The 16,558-nt window shown below is 41.7% G+C and overlaps 1 protein-coding gene across 1 annotated transcript in view; it reads left to right on the top strand.

Moving 5' to 3' along the window:
* The window catches only part of ptprb (protein tyrosine phosphatase receptor type b), a 66,138-nt gene continuing 49,580 nt past the window's right edge, over positions 1–16,558 (top strand). Inside the window, exons 1-10 of the mRNA XM_080421848.1 lie at positions 1–650; positions 3,868–4,339; positions 9,992–10,117; positions 10,970–11,122; positions 11,992–12,255; positions 12,870–13,136; positions 13,799–13,915; positions 14,008–14,154; positions 14,704–14,821; positions 15,349–15,494. Coding sequence (XP_080277974.1) covers positions 594–650; positions 3,868–4,339; positions 9,992–10,117; positions 10,970–11,122; positions 11,992–12,255; positions 12,870–13,136; positions 13,799–13,915; positions 14,008–14,154; positions 14,704–14,821; positions 15,349–15,494 — 1,867 coding nt within the window. The 5' untranslated portion in view covers positions 1–593. The remainder of the gene's footprint in view (positions 651–3,867; positions 4,340–9,991; positions 10,118–10,969; positions 11,123–11,991; positions 12,256–12,869; positions 13,137–13,798; positions 13,916–14,007; positions 14,155–14,703; positions 14,822–15,348; positions 15,495–16,558) is intronic.

Raw genomic sequence — 16,558 nt, 5'->3', positions numbered from 1 at the left:
AGGGAGAGAGAGTGGGAGAGAGACAGGAAGTAAGGCACACAGAGCTGAACTAGCTGTGCGTCAGGAGAGAGAGAGAGTGTGTGAGAGAGACACACACAGAAACCAATACAGCACAGGACTGACCAGCATTGTCTTTGGGACTCGTGTGGAGGAGAGAGGGACAGACAGACAGTAAGAAAGAAAGAAGACAAGACAGAAAGAAGTCGAGAAACAGAAAAATAAAAAGACAGGAGTCTGCAAAGAAAGATCAGACACCATTTGGATTATCTTCTTTTTTTTTTAAGGACTTTTCGCTGGACTACCTCCTTCTCTTCACCAACTTGTATACTCTATTTAAATCCTACTGCTCAGTGTGACTAGCTAATTTTTATTTCGGGTAATTTTCACCTTTTCCTTAATTTTCTGTCCTATTTTCCAAACAACTTGCACACATAAACGGAGTCGGATGAGAGACATTTTCCACCCAGTGAATGGACACGCCATATACACATAGATACACACTCATTACCTCATCTTTAGGAGTATGGTTGTAACTGCCCTGTTTGTGGATCTATTTCATATTGTTGATAATCAACTGCTGCAGAAGAATCACAATGCTGAGATGTGAAGTTCTCTATTTATCTCTCTGGTTCGTCTCTGGGGTCTGTCTGGTAAGTCTCATTTTGTTCCCATCTTTTTATGTTCCTACCTGTCTAGTACCTATTTATCAATCAGTATACATACATTATATGAATATTATAATTATATTTATCTATGGATAATTGTCTTTAAATATTGAATGGGCACATAAGTATTTATTCATTGTACTGACTGGGCATTGCGGCTTTGGTTCTCTTAACTAATGATTGATTTTGGTGAGATTTTCTCTACTGTTACTGTACTTGTTAGTCACCCGGAATAAAAGGTAAATAAGGGTAGCTTTACTTAACATACTGTAAGGCAAGGCAAGTTTTATTGTATAGCGAACAGCAAGGCAGTGGGAAATAGAAAAGTCGTTTAAGCTTTAATTTAAAAGAACTGAGAATTGTAGCAGAACTGCAGTTTTCAGGGTGTTTGTTCCAGATAATATGGTACATAATAATAATAACTGAATGTTAACTGGATGCTGCTTCTCCATGTTTAGTTCTGGTTCTGGGGACAGAAAGCAAACCTGTCCCAGATTACCTGAGAGGTCTGGATGGTCCATGATGTAGCACAAGATCAGAAATGTATTTTTCCCCTAAAACATTCAATACTTTATAAAGCAACAGTAGTTGGTATTTTGAAATCAATTACTAACAGACAGGGAGCAGAGATCTAAGAACTGAGTGATACGATTCACTTTCTTTGTATTCGCAAGGACTTTAGCTGCAGCGTTCTGAATCAACTGCAGTCATCTGATCGATTTTTCAGGGAAACCGGTAAAGACACTGTTACACTTGTATAGTTGAGGCTACTGAAGATGAATGCATGGGCATTTTAACTCATCCTGCTAAGACACAAGTCCTTTAATCCTTGAAATTCAGGTCTATGAGTCCATGACTACACCCAGATTGAGCATTACAGACTGAAGCTGAAAAACAATCACTTCAGTTTTGTCTTTGTTTAATTGAAGAAAATGATGGCACACCCAATAGTTGATTTGTTCAGTTTATCTGCTGAGTGTAGCCTACATACAGATACATGCACATGCTTAAACATGGAGCCATGTTATAGCACAAAACTACTGTACTTAGAAATATAGAAATACAGTGACGTGCCCTGAATATGCAACGGCTTGCTGTTGTAAAAAGTTGTATATGTTTTGTGTGTTTGATTGATTGATTGATGTAATTTATTTAGTAAGACATGAGAACATCAGTACATGGAAGTACAAATTCACAATACAAGGTCTACTAAACTGGGAGTCTCATTAAGCACTAAGCTTGTTTAAGATGAGATCCCCATGCACACAAATCATGTGTGCGTGTGTGTGTGTGTGTGTGTGTGTGTGTGTGTGTGTGTGTGTGTGTGTGTGTGTGTGTGTGTGTGTGTGTGTGTGTGTGTGTGTGTGTGTGTGTGTGTGTGTGTGTGTGTGTGTGTGTGTGTGTGTGTGTGTGTGTGTGCGTGCGTGCGTGTGCGTGAGCGTGAGTTTTATATCCACCCCTTCATGTACAGTACTCTTCATGATTGGTAAAATGTATTAGTGAGATAACGTTCACCTGGTTCCACCTGCGTGTGTTTGATTAAATTAATTATGCATGATAACGTTCACCTGGTTCCACCTGAGATGGAACATACAGGTACAGTAGTCAGACTATTGTACAGTATCAGACTCAATCAATAAATGTAACTGCTAATGTATACTCATATATGCTAGCCCTTTCAATTCGCTCTTGTCACGGTCCGCTCCTCGGGCCGTGGACTTTGACTGTATTTCTCAGCGCTTGGACCTTTTCTGCCCTTATAAGGTTGTGGACTTATTAGGACTATTATGTTGTATGGTTCCTATTGTGTTCTGTTACTCTGTTGTTGTTGTTGTTGTTGTCCTGCTTTTGTGTACCTTATTTTGTAGTATTGTTTTCCTGTTCTGCTTAGTTACTGTTACCTGTCTTGTCTCACCTCCCGTGTGATTAGTCTTGTTCTCCTCCTGTGTCCTCTTAGTCCCCCAGCCTATCTCAGTGTTGATTGTCTGTTGAGTTCACCTGTGTCTTATTATTTCCCCGTCTATTTAATCCCTGTGTAACTGTGTTAGCATTATGTCTTTGCTTGTTCATTGTTTATGTTGCGTGTAGTTTGGTCATGACCTCAGTTCCTTGTTTGTATTCCTACCTTTTGAGTCATTAACTACTTTAAATTGACCTGTTCAGCCTCTGTCTCCTCCTGCACTTGGGTCCTACAATCTGCCCTGACTGAGTCACTCAGACCGTGACAGCCCTACAAAAAAAACATTTCAAAATATGTAATTAAATAGTTCCAAAATATGTTAAGTAAATGTAAATGTAATATACATGTGGTTATCAATGTACATACTGTAATATACTGCATGTAATTTTTCTCCAAATCAAACAGATTTTATTTCATGTTATTGACCTTTATTAGTATTTATTTATTCAGGGAAGACCATTGAGAGCAAGCTCTCTTTTTTTCAAGGACGCCCTGCATGAGTACAACGTGATCACAACATATACAAAATACTATATCATTTTAAATAAAGTGAAATATAATGAACATCAACAAAACATCATAATGCAGACACATAAGGGCTACACAAAGCAGGTACAGTCCTTATGTAATGCATCCTCAAGTAGTACCCTAAATGTCTCTATAGAGACCAATTGATCCAGTTACAGAGAGTCCTGGAGTTTGTTCCATTTGTCTGGGGAATAGAAGATGAAAGCAGTCTTTCCTTGTTCACTGTTCATTCGTGGAGTGATAAATCTATTGTGATATCCCGTAGTTTTTGTTTCTAAAAATGAAGTTAAATATGGGAGATCTAATTGACTACTGCTGTGTATGCTGTATGATTAATTTACCACCAATACTTTACATTAAATTGTTTGATCAGGTGAAGTCATTTGATGTATTATGTGCATTATGATGTATTATGATGTATTATCTTGTGTCCTTGCTTGTAAGTCACTCTGGATTAAGAGTGTCTGCTAAATGCCTAAACTGTAAACTGTAAACTGTCTCTCTCTCAATTTTAACTAGCCCTCACCTTGGATCACCTCTAGAGTACCATTACAGTACTTTCCCTGACACAGTGTTCAGTTTAGTGTCAAAGTGACTGACCCTGACAAACTATCATTTATTATACTGTTCAGACCTGGCAGTGTAGTTGCAGTTTTGTTTCATCTACATGCATGTTGATTCAATTAACTGTGTCTGTCTGTCTGTCTGTTACAGTATATGTCCAGTGCAGCCCCTACGTTGGACCGCCTGCCCTGTAACATCTCTGTCTCTGACACAACGTCCAACTTGGACTCCGTATCGGTGACGGTGACGACTCCTGGACAGGGCTGCAACTTCACTGTGACGCCCCTGGACGGCACAGAGGGGACACCGTGTACGAGGAGAGGAGAGGAGAAAGGAGACGACAACTTTGGGTCCAACGAAATAGGAGGCAAGGAACTCGAAGGCGACAGGAGACAAGAGGACGAAACGGGAGACGGAGAGCAAGGAGATAATGAGATAGGAGTCAAGGGTGTAGGAAGCAAGAGGAAAAGTGACGAGGATGAAGGAGACCAGAGAATGGGAGGAAAGGACATGGCAGACGTCTTCACCTGCCTCTTTGATCATTTGGAGCCTGGGACCTCCTATAACCTGGAGATTCAATCCCAGACCAACCACCAGACAGCCAACATCACTGTGAACACTAGTAAGTCTTGGGTTCTTCTAACCTCTTGTAACCTCATGCATTGGTTTTTTGCACCGACCAATGGCTTTAAAAATAACCGCTTTCAACCTGGATTCCCTATTTTGGTGGTGTCAGACTCATTATAGGTGAAAAAAATTAAGAAACATTTCAAAATGTTTCAACATTTTGCTAAAATATTTATTTTGCTATTGTCATGAGAAAAAATGACACCCAGTGTGAAGAGAGTGGTGCCTTTCATGAGTTCATTTCATTAAGCTATTATTAGCCGACTGCTTTAAAATAACTTTATATTGGCAGAAACATCTTTTAAATATTTTAACTCAATTAAGTTACTTTTAAGTATTTAAAGTACGTTTACTCAAATTGTAGATCGGTCGTTTTAGTGTGTGTGAGTGTGTGTGTGTGTGTGTGTGTGTGTGTGTGAATGTATATGTGCGTGCGCAAGTATTTTTACTCAATTTAGTAACTTTCAAGTGCTTTGACTTAAATTAGTTACTTTTTACAGACTTTGATGACTTCAAAGTATTTTTACTAATTTTAAGTACTTTAAAATGTTTTTACAGATTTTTACCTGTTTTACTCATTTTAACATATTTTAAGTATTTTTTTTTACTAATTTTAAGTATTTGTTTTACTAATTTACCAACATTTTAAGTATTTTTACTCAGTTTAGGAACTTTAAAGTATTTTTACTAATTTTAAGTATTTTTACTCAAAAGTGTGTGTGTGTGTGTGTGTGTGTGTGTGTGTGTGTGTGTGTGTGTGTGTGTGTGTGTGTGTGTGTGTGTGTGTGTGTGTGTGTGTGTGTGTGTGTGTGTGTGTAACTGGTTGCATCTTTGTGTTGCAATCAGCCGCAGCTGTTGAGGACGTGCTCAAGCATATGGAGAGGCCGTGCTCAAACATACGGAGAGGCCGTGCTCAAACATACGGACAGACACACACACAAAGTCAGTCCTTGGAGTGGCTAACACCACTAAAAAATATAGGGCTTTCTTTGTTTTATGTTTTTATATACTTAATTAGGTTGTAATCCTATGCTGTTGATTAGATTCTGCTAAATTCCCACGCTAAAGTTGGCTGTTAAATGGATTTAAATATAATTTATTTCAAGCTAAATCACTCCACTCCTTAGCAGTTTGTTAAAAAATGTAGTAGTAGCCTGGCATGGCCAGACTAATATCACTGCATAGATATTAGTCTGGATTTCTGGTGTGGAAGATTCATTTCTTCTCGTTACTCACAGATTCCAACGTCACAGCAAAACATTTCCCACTTTGAATAGTGGGCTCTGATTGGTCACCCACAACTCTGGGGTGAGCGAAATGTAATTCAAACCGAGCAGCACCAGACCAGTCTGCTATTTCTTTTTAGCTGTGGCAGATTTGTCTGGTTTCCATGCTGTCTGCACCAGTTCAAACCTTATTCGTTTGGGTATCAAACAACACACAGGGTTTGATCCATGCCTCCACTTTTGATATTTCCTTTTGGGAAAATAGTAGATCTAGAAGCTCACAACGCACTGCATTGTGATGCGTTATGACCTTGTAGATCAGAAATGTATTTTGCTATTTGTCATACAAAGACGTATTTAGGCTTTCACCAATTAAACCCATTAAAACCGCGAAAGCATCTGTGTCATTTTAGATGTTAGTGTTGGCTAAAAATAGCAGATATACAGATATACAAGCTCACAGCGCGTCACACAGCGCTGCGAACTTGTACATCTGCAATTTTTTTACATTTTTGAAAAATCTTGAAAGTGTTTGATTTAAAGAAAAATCATTTTGAATTTGATTTAGCTGCATTCTGTTCTGTTCCGTCCAATTCTGCTGTTCTATTTTGTTCTGTCCTGTCCTGTTCTGAATCCTGGTCCACAGGCTGGGAATGACCGGTCTACATCTTCTCTTCGCTATGCTTTATTAATGAGCTGTTAGATCAGCTCAGCTCTCTCTTGTGTTTGCTGCATGTCAGTGTGTTTGTTTGTGGGCATCCCACGGCTCATGTCATGTAGCTTCCCTCTGTGATCAACTACAGGAACTAGAGCCTGCTGAGAGAGGCTGATAGAGCAATAGATGCAGGCACACGTGTATATGGCCACGGGCGTGTGCATGTGCACTTTTGAGAGGTTTTCGTGTACATTCTTGTATTTTGTCCTGTGTGTGTGTGTGTGTGTGCGCGTGTGTGCGGCCCTGTGCGCGTGTGTGCGGCCCTGTGCGCGTGTGTGCGTGGTACATTCATGCTGGCGTGGCTCCAGAACAGAAGTCGGGCCCTCAGTGTGTATTTCCAGCGCGTCCAGAGCTCAGGGTTCCGCCATTTCCTGTCTTCATTGTTTCTTTGTTCTGTAGGAAGCACTGTGTGTGTGTGTGTGTGTGTGTGTGTGTGTGTGTGTGTGTGTGTGTGTGTGTGTGTGTGTGTGTGTGTGTGTGTGTGTGTGTGTGTGTGTGTGTGTGTGTGTGTGTGTGTGTGTGTGTGTGTGTGTGTGTTTTGGAGGAAACTGGGTGCACCCAGCAGACTGCACCCAGCAGAGCTCAAACACTGACCTTCTTGCGTACAATACACTCCCACTGTGTGTGTGTGTGTGTGTGTGTGTGTGTGTGTGTGTGTGTGCGTGTGTGTGTGCGTGTGTGCGTGCGTGCGTGCATGTGCGCGTGTGTACCCTACCAGCCTCCTTATCTTTCTAGGCACACTGACATTCCAGTTCTCTGACCTTTTGCAGGTACAGTCCATTATAGGCCTATTTTTAACATAGAGTAGACCTCACATAACTGATCTCCGCTTAAATGGTGTGCTATGATTACATGCTGTGTCCCCCCCAACACTCTCTCTCACACACACACACACACACACACACACACACACACACACACACGCACAGGGGTGTGCCGATACACTAATTTCACCAAACGATACGATACGATATTTGGCTCACAACTTCGATACGATTTCGATACGATACGATACGCACTTTTTTATTATGAAAATATATGGGGGAGAAAAAATGCAAACAAATAATTCTGTTTTTGCATTACTCAGACGCAAAGTTGTAGCTTTTCAGCTACAATAGCCGTTTTGAATCCAAATAGGGCAATAGTGTGACACCTGACCCGAAAAAAAAAAACATGTTGTCACCCTTTTCACCTCGGGGCTGTTTGCATGCCTGATTATTATTATTGTAAAAAAATAAAAATAAAAATAAAACATTTTTTTTTTTTTTTCAAAACGATTTTTTTTTTCTTCCAAAACGATACATATCGTCACGAAAACGTATCGCGATATATCGCGGGACGATATATTGGCACACCCCTGAGACACGCACACACGCACACACACACACACACACACACACACACACACACACACACACACACACACACACACACACACACACACACACTGTGATGGCTTCATTGGAATGTTTGGAATACTTTCTATAATTGTTTAAAGGGGAAATCCACCCATTTTCAATATTTAACTATGTCATTAATATAGCATAAAGGAGTTGTGTGGAAATAAGAAAAAATTTAAAAAAAAATTAACATTGCAAAAAAATGTAACATTGCAAAAAAATTAACATTGCAAATTACACCATGATGAGTCATCACAGTGTAATTTGCAATGTTAATTTTTTTGCAATGTTACATTTTTTTGCAATGTTAATTTTTTTTTTAATTTTTTCTTATTTCCACACAACTCCTTTATGCTATATTAATGACATAGTTAAATATTGAAAATGGGTGGATTTCCCCTTTAACTCAGTGGTTCCTAAAGTTCTCTGGATGTTTTTATATCAATGTTATGTTGTCATTTTTGGGTGTCCACTTGCAATATCCTCACGGGCCACGGCCCATTGGGAATTGCTGGTTTAACCACTTATAACCTGGCATCCCTAGTTTGGGCATGGCATTATAGGCGAACATTGTACAAAATTGTGAGGTTGTAGATCAGCTATTTGTCGCACAACAAAGTATATGGCTCAAGTGGTTTAATTAAGTTATATTGAATAGAGTCGTCATTAGCAGCCAGTGAGCTAGCTGCCATTGTAAACCATAAGATATGTCAAAACTTTAATATTTCTTGCAGACATTTTGATACTTGGGATATGGATTCTGTAGGCTAGATGGCACCATACACAAATATTTTCAGCAGATTTACAGTATAATAATTTACACATAACCCAGCTCTATATGATTATAAACTAGAAAAAGTGCTCCTCGGAGCACAGGTCTCCGCCAGGTCAGGTAAGTTACTGTGGGCCAGCAAAGTTCGAAATGTGCCAATCAGGATGGAATATGAAAGATCAGACAGTAAATATCCACCACTGCAAACGTGACATCCGGATTTGATTGGCACTACTAGATTTCCAGGCCGCGAGATACTGGACGCCAGTAACATGCATTGCTGCAGATATGGTCCTTTATATTAAAATACACACCACATTGAAAGGGTTTGCAGCATACAATGATAATAATAATAATAATCATCAGCTTATGTCAGCTCAATGTGTTGCCAGCATTGTGACCTTTTCTGTGTTGTGCATTGTGATGCAGTACCAGTGATTACCATGTAACCCACATACAAATAAATACACACATATACATAATTTGTTTACATTATATTTGAAATTGCGATTAAATGGTTCATTCATACTGTACTGTTTACCTTCCTAGAATTTTTGGCAAAAGTACAACATTTATCATTGAAATATAGTGGAGTGAAAGTCTCAAAAAGTATCAAATAAATACAAATACCAAATTGTTTTACTTAAGTACTCCGTTACTGTCCACCACTGCTTAGAGATAGACAGGAAATGGGGAAAGAGTCGGGGAGTGACATGCAACAAAGGTACACCGGGCTCGGGAATCAAACCTGGTACTCGCTGTGAGGCTGCATCAGAGACTATTTTTGGTGCGCGCCTTAACCACATGGCCATCTACGCCCCCAGACACATAGGCATTCCTAACCTCCCCTGTGCCAACCCGCTTCCCAGTGTGTTCCCTGCTTCCTTTCTATGTTTTTTCCCACAATGCCTCTCAGCGGTCGTGTGTGTGTGTGTGTGTGTGTGTGTGTGTGTGTGTGTGTGTGTGTGTGTGTGTGTGTGTGTGTGTGTGTGTGTGTGTGTGTGTGTGTGTGTGTGTGTGTGTGTGTGTGTGTGTGTGTGTGTGTGTGTGTGTGTGTGTGTGTGCGCGTGTCACCAAGGGGGCTTTAAACGAAGCGAGAACAATACAATCTGGGTCCGACATCTCTCTCCACCCTCAGTACCACGCTGACACACACACACACACACACACACACACACACACACACACACACACACACACACACGCACGCACGCACGCACGCACGCACGCACGCGCGCGCGCGCACGCACGCGCACACACACACACACACAATTGACATTCTCACACAAACTCTGTTTTGACTAGTATGGGTGACTGGAATGCTGTAATGTACTTTCACTTGATCTGCAGCCATTTTGGCAGCCATTTTAAGTACTGAGGAAGCAGACATTTTTTTAACACATGAACTGTCTCATCTCTCTGTATCTCCTGTTTCCTTCGCTGTCTCTTTCCCATGGCGTATCTCCGTATTTTCCTTTTTTTTCTTTCTCAGAAAGTAAATAAAGCTGCATCTTTGTGTCCTCTCTCTGTCCAGGGCCGTCAGTGGTCAGTAGCTTAGTGGTGAACTCCAGGGCCTACAGAAGCCTGGATCTTTCCTGGCAGGCTGGCCCAGGGAGGACAGAGCGCTTCAAGCTTCAGCTGTGGGACAACCCTGCACCTGGTATGTCTCTCATTTAGTTTTTTATTTTCCAGGGGCGACCCAGACGGGTTATGACATCTTGCTGTGTGATTGTTATTGATTTTTTCACACACTGAACAAGGCATGATGGTCTTACTGTATGATGACAAGTTATTGAGTAATATTCTTTAAAGAGAACAACTTATCTCCTGTATTCCAATATCGAACTGTCTCTAGACTATAGAATATAAATGAGTGTTTGCAGTTTGCACTGTCTACAAAAGAGGGATTGTTGCTACCGTATGGGATAGCTGGACATATTGATTGGCTGGCAGTTAACTATTAACCATCACCGCCTATTGTTTTCTACTGTAAGTACAAACCCTCAACAAGCTAAGCTGCTGGTGCAGTAGGCTATAGCAGCAGTAGGAAGAAATACTGAGGACGTCCTCATGGATGGTCATGGATTTATATAATTACTTATTAAATCATCACAATCATTGTATTGGCTCCTTTCATAGGCTGCATCTGGTCCACGCATCTCCAGTTTCACCCCTGGTCAGTTTGGTGGACCATCAGTCAGAATGAGAGACAGACCAACTCTTGGGTCCGACTTAAAAAAGCTAAATTATTTAATATGAAAAGTTGCAACCTTGCCAGTGTGTTGTAACTCTGAGGCCTGACTTATACATAGTTGCGCACCGGTTTCGCACACCTAAAATGGCAGATCTACAGGCTCACATTGCATAACTTTGATGCATTGTGAACTTGCAGATCTGTTATTTAAGGTGCACGACACAATGCGCAAACAAGTATAACTCACATGCCTGATTAAAAATCAGGCATGCAGAGGTAATTTCACTGTTCATAATATTATGTTCTGTGTGTTTTCAGGCTCTGTGTCAGCACTGCTGAGGAACATGACTCTGGAGAGCACAGCAACACGGCACACACTCGACAACCTCACACCTGGACGTCTCTACAATGTGACCATGCAGACAGAGGCCGCCGGGCTGCAGAACAGCAGGACCATACAGGCGAGGACGGGTAGGCATACACATTTACATGATGCATACTGTGGTGTAGTGTAGACCCTGTTTTTTTTTGGGGGGGGGGTCTTCAGATGACAGTAAAGTGACGATTTATGGACTTTTAAGACCTTTTAATACCTAAAAAAGTAATCACCAAACTATTCTATATCAAAATTGGCTTAAGAGAGGACCATCCGGCAGGTGGGTGGGCAGGCAGACCTCTGACGTCACGCTCATGTCACCATGACTCAGCCATAACCATAATATAAGGAGTTCCCAATGCAGCTACGCCCAATTTTGGAGTGTGTTGTCTAACCTCATTGTGTCGTCATGGCATCAGCAAACAAATCAGTCAGCTCCATTTGTGGGCACAAAAGGTGGCATGCCCATATATGGGCATATATTGGGAAACAGTGGTGTAGAGACAAGCATGTATAGAGTTTGTTAAACTGAATATCACCCTGAATCACCAATGCCCGACCACTTCGGTCTGCCACCTCGGGCGACTGATTGCCTCGTCGCTCAAGGGTCCTTCTGGCCGATCTACACGGTCACAACTTTTTTCTGTTCTGGCCCCACAGTGGTGGAATGAACTCCCCACTGATGTCAGGACAGCAGTTTAAGAAAGCAGGTAGCTGATATATTGCACTTTTACCTTAGCGCTAGGTATACTCTTGGTTGCCTGTTTTAGCAGAAAATGCACTTAAGACTTCTGGTGATTAGTAGTTTCGTTCCCTACCTATGTTATTGTTTATTGTAAGTCACTTTGGATAAAAGTGTCTGCTAAATGACTGTAATGTAATGTAATATAACATCTGTCTCTCTATCTCTCTCTGATGTATTGTTAACTCTCTCTCTCTCTCTCTCTGTCTCTTATTTATTCAGTCCCTTCTGCTGTTTCCAATATCACTATTGACAACAACAGTAGTCAGGTAAATTTGCTGTTGTCGTGGCAACGGCCTGAGGGTGACCTGGATGTGATCGTCATCACCCTCTCGGCCAATGGGACGAGTCCGAAGGAGATGATCCTCCCTCCGGATGCCACAGAGGCTGTGATTGACATCTTGACCCCTGGAACGACCTATCAAATCACTGTTACATCCAAGAGTGGCGAGCTGACTAACCAATCAGCAGTCACAGCCACGACAGGTGAGATAGTCATGTCTAGTTTTCTGTACTGGCTGAGGATGTTACAGAAACACAATCTGTTTAAATCAACCCTCAAAACACATTTTTACAGAGTAGGTTTAAAAAAAAAAAAAAAAAAGTTTTTTTTAATGTATAGTGCTTCATGTTATATGCTATGCTGCATTTATTGTCTACAATCGCTTTATTTTATGTGTTTTGATTAACTGTACAACAGCACCATGTATTAGCCGTGTAACACTTTGTGGTTTTGAAAGGTGTTATTACAACTAGTGAAACCAGGAGACCTGGTTCTGCCAGACCCCTAGTTGTTATAACGACATTATGATGTCGTGTGATGATGAAATCATTACGTGGAATTCTTGGCAAAAACTGTGGTTGAAAAAACTGTGGTTGAAATCTGAATGGCTGGGTAGGAAAAGAGGGACAGACCGACCGACCGACAAAGCCTCATGTAGGCCGACCCCCTGGTTCTGGCAAATATTATATAGTTTATATTATTGCTGTTATAGCAACTCTGTAAGATGTAAATTTGTCAGAGTCAGCTGTGGACATTACCTGGTTAAAATGTGTCAATGCTTTGAAACATTGAAAATGTTTTTCTCTCCCTTGTACAGTTCCAGTCCCTGCCTCCCATCTCTCTCTGACTCAGACTTCTTCCAGCGTTCTGAAGTTGACATGGGCACCCCCCTCAGGTCACTGGGAGAACTACAGAGTGTTTCTCTATAACGGCTCCCAGGAATTGTCAAGCACCACGCTGGGTAGAGAGACTGTGGAATACAGTTTCCCTGGGCTTGGTCTAGATGCTGGGAGGCTGTATAAGGCGGTGGTGAGAGTGGAGAGTGGAGGAAAGGCAACTGACACAAGCTGTCATGGTGGAATAGGTGAGATCAAAGTCTGGATAAAGTTGAAAAGGATACACTTTCCAATTTGGTTTATGGGAGATGCAGTGAAGTAGTGATAACATAATTCTTTGCTCTCAAGATAACAGCTCATCATAGTTTTTTCCCCCACAAATTAGACTCCCATCATTTAAAGGAGTAGTTCAGCCAAAAAATCACTTATTTTCTATCAATTCAAAGAGTGTGCCAACTGAGTCGGAGAGACCGCCGTTCATCAAATTATTGGCTTAGGAATGCGACAAAAACAAAAAAGATTCCATGAATGTAATGCTTCATGGGGTGTGTAATTGATAGAAAATAAGATTTTTTTTGGGTGAACAACTTTATGAAAAATAAATATTGCATTTGATGACATCAAAATCTAACTCCCCAAAATGCCTGTGTGGCTTTAGAAAGTTGAATGTCTGGGGTACCTGGTGAATGAAATCAACTACCTGGTTGGATAGAGCAGTGGTTGTCAAACATTTTAAGGCCAAATTGATATGTACAGTATTTGGCTGTGGAACTCCCATGTGAAAACACTTTTTTGCCAAGGACCCTCAAACGAGAAGATTTGTCAACATTTTTCATTGTTTAGTCAAGTCTCAAGTGTCTTTGTCTGTCTGATAACAGCGTGTATCTGTCCCGCCCTCCTCTCTCTCCAGCTCCTGGCTCGGTATTGGACCTCCACATCCGTCACTCAGATGAGACCTCCCTGAGCGCCATGTGGAGCCACGCCCCCTCTGTTTTACGTGACAGCTACTTCTTGGAGATTCGCTACGGTAATAGCTGATGTGAAAATAATATGATGGTGTAACAGGCATCACAGAACCTTGAAGTGTAATGCATCATACTTCCTGTGTGTATCGTACAGGTAATGTCACCGTGGCTACCAGGGGGGTGGAGCCTAACATGAGAGAGTGCACGTTCAATGTGCTCACACCCGGGAGGCTGTACACTATCGCCGTGACGACCAGGATTGGGCCGCTCAACAGCACTACCTCTGTGGAGGGACGGACAGGTGTGTGTGTGTGTGTGTGTGTGTGTGTGTGTGTGTGTGTGTGTGTGTGTGTGTGTGTGTGTGTGTGTGTGTGTGTGTGTGTGTGTGTGTGTGTGTGTGTGTGTGTGTGTGTGTGTGTGTGTGTGTGTGTGTGTGTGTGAGTGAGTGAGTGAGTGAGTGAGTGAGTGAGTGAGTGAGTGAACGTGTGTGATCAGTTTTAGATCAATTGATTAATTGTCAGCACCATCTTCTAGAAGCCCTTAAAGCTACAATCCAGGATTTATTGTAATGATTAAAATTCCCAATACCCAATCAGTATGTTTGAGTTGATAGAATTTAACTAGCACACACCTGCAGTGGTTGGAGTGACGATATCAATAAAGTTATTTGAGGCAGACGGCACACCAGGATTGGACACTATATATTCCAAACAATAATGCCAACTTTATTGTAGTTCGGACATTTGTTGCAATTACCTCTCTTCGTCAGTAGAGGGCGACCACTGACATAAACCTACGGATTGTTGAAAAGTGTTAACAATAATAATAATCACAATTATGTATGTTCCAGTTCCCATGGCAATGAGTAGCATCACTCTGACCAATACGACAGTCGACAGCCTCCAGGCATCGTGGAAACAACCCGCTGGAGATCTGGACTCCTATGCCCTGACACTGAGACAAGACAGGTCTGTTTCTGTCTGGCCATCTGTTGTACTATGTACTATTTGCAGTGATGGAAGAAGTACCCACATGTTTTACTTAATTAAAAGTATCAATACTGCAAATCTGCAATTTAGATATACTCTGTTACAAGTAGAAGTCCCGTATTCAAAATGTACTTGAGTAAAAGTACAAAAGTATCGGCATAAAAATATACTATAATGTGCAGAATGTCACATTTCACAAGTTCAAAATGTATAACAAATCTTTTGAAAATAGCCGATCTACAAACTCACAATGATTCGCATTGCGACGCATTGTGAGATTGTAGATCTGCTATTTTCAAATGGCCGAAATACAGTACATGTTTTGTAATGATAATCCAAATCTACAAAGTAACTAGTAGAAGTACAGAAAATTGGAAATACTCCAGTAAAGTAAAAACACGTCAAAATTTTACTGAAGTACAGTACTTGAGTAAATGTACTTATTTACTTTCCACCACTGACTATTTGTACATTTAACTTGAGTGATCTTCTGGCCTTCCATGCAGTGTTTCGGTCCAGAGCCACAGTGTGGGAGCAAACTCCTCCTCTCTTATGCTGGTTGGCTTGACTCCTGGCGCCCTCTACAGGCTGGAGGTCAGTACTGTCAGTGGAGGAGTGCACTCTAAAGGCATTGGCCTGGAGGGACGGACCGGTGAGTTGTGGTAACACACACACACACACACACACACACACACACACACACACACACACACACACACACGCTGGCTGAGGAGATCAGGCTACACACACACACACACACACACACACACACACACACACACACACACACACACACACACACACACACACACACACACACACACCGGGTCATCGGTCAGTTTAGATTCCACCTTAAATTCCGCCAGTCATCAAATTATTGGCTTAGGAATGCGACAAAAACAAAAAACTCTCCATGAATTCAAGGCTTCATGGCGTGCATAATTGATAGAAAGTAATTCATTTTTGGGTGAACTACTCCTTTAAGACTCACTTGATGCCCGGGTGGCGCAGTGGCAAAGTGCCTGCCCATCACTGCGGAGGTTGTGGGTTTGAATCCACCGTGGTGTATCTGGCTTTGTCAAGCGTCTATCTATACAAACACAATTGGCTTGTGTTCGGGGGGAGGGAAGCGGAGCGGGGAGGGTGATAATTGTCACTGAGCGGACTGGGGGGGGCGCCGCCTGTCAGCAGGGAGTGTTGGGCGGGAGGAGTAGGACGAAGGCTCTACGTTCTCCCGGTGGGGGCTCCTCACTTGTAGGTGAGTCAGTAGGATACAACAGTCAATTGGCATAACAACTACATTGGGGATACTCATTGAAGTCATACGTTTTCACCTGGTGAAGATAATAGGAATTATTGTTTCCGCTGGCCATGCCGGTGCCATATTTTGTCTCGGATATCAACCCAAACTCCATATATGGTAGTGAGTGATTGTTCTAGAGCTCCTTATATTGAGCTGACTGATTTGTTTGCGCCTGATGCCATGACCAAGCAGGTTAGACTACGCACTCCATATTTGGGCATAGTAGCTGCATTGGGAACTTTTATGGATGAGTGATAGTGACGTGAGCGTGAAGACGTGGTCCGTCCGGCCCACCCACCCGCCGGCCGGCCCTCCCATTAGTCAATTTTAATATAGGATATGGACGTGATCAGGAATGGTTTTAAAAATGTATCAATAAACATCAGGCAATGTGTTTCCTTCTATTCAGTATG

The sequence above is a fragment of the Gymnoscopelus braueri genome (genome assembly GCF_963280865.1).
Source record: "Gymnoscopelus braueri genome assembly, chromosome: 23".
NCBI lineage: Eukaryota > Metazoa > Chordata > Actinopteri > Myctophiformes > Myctophidae > Gymnoscopelus > Gymnoscopelus braueri.
This window is presented reverse-complemented; position numbering and strand designations above follow the sequence as displayed.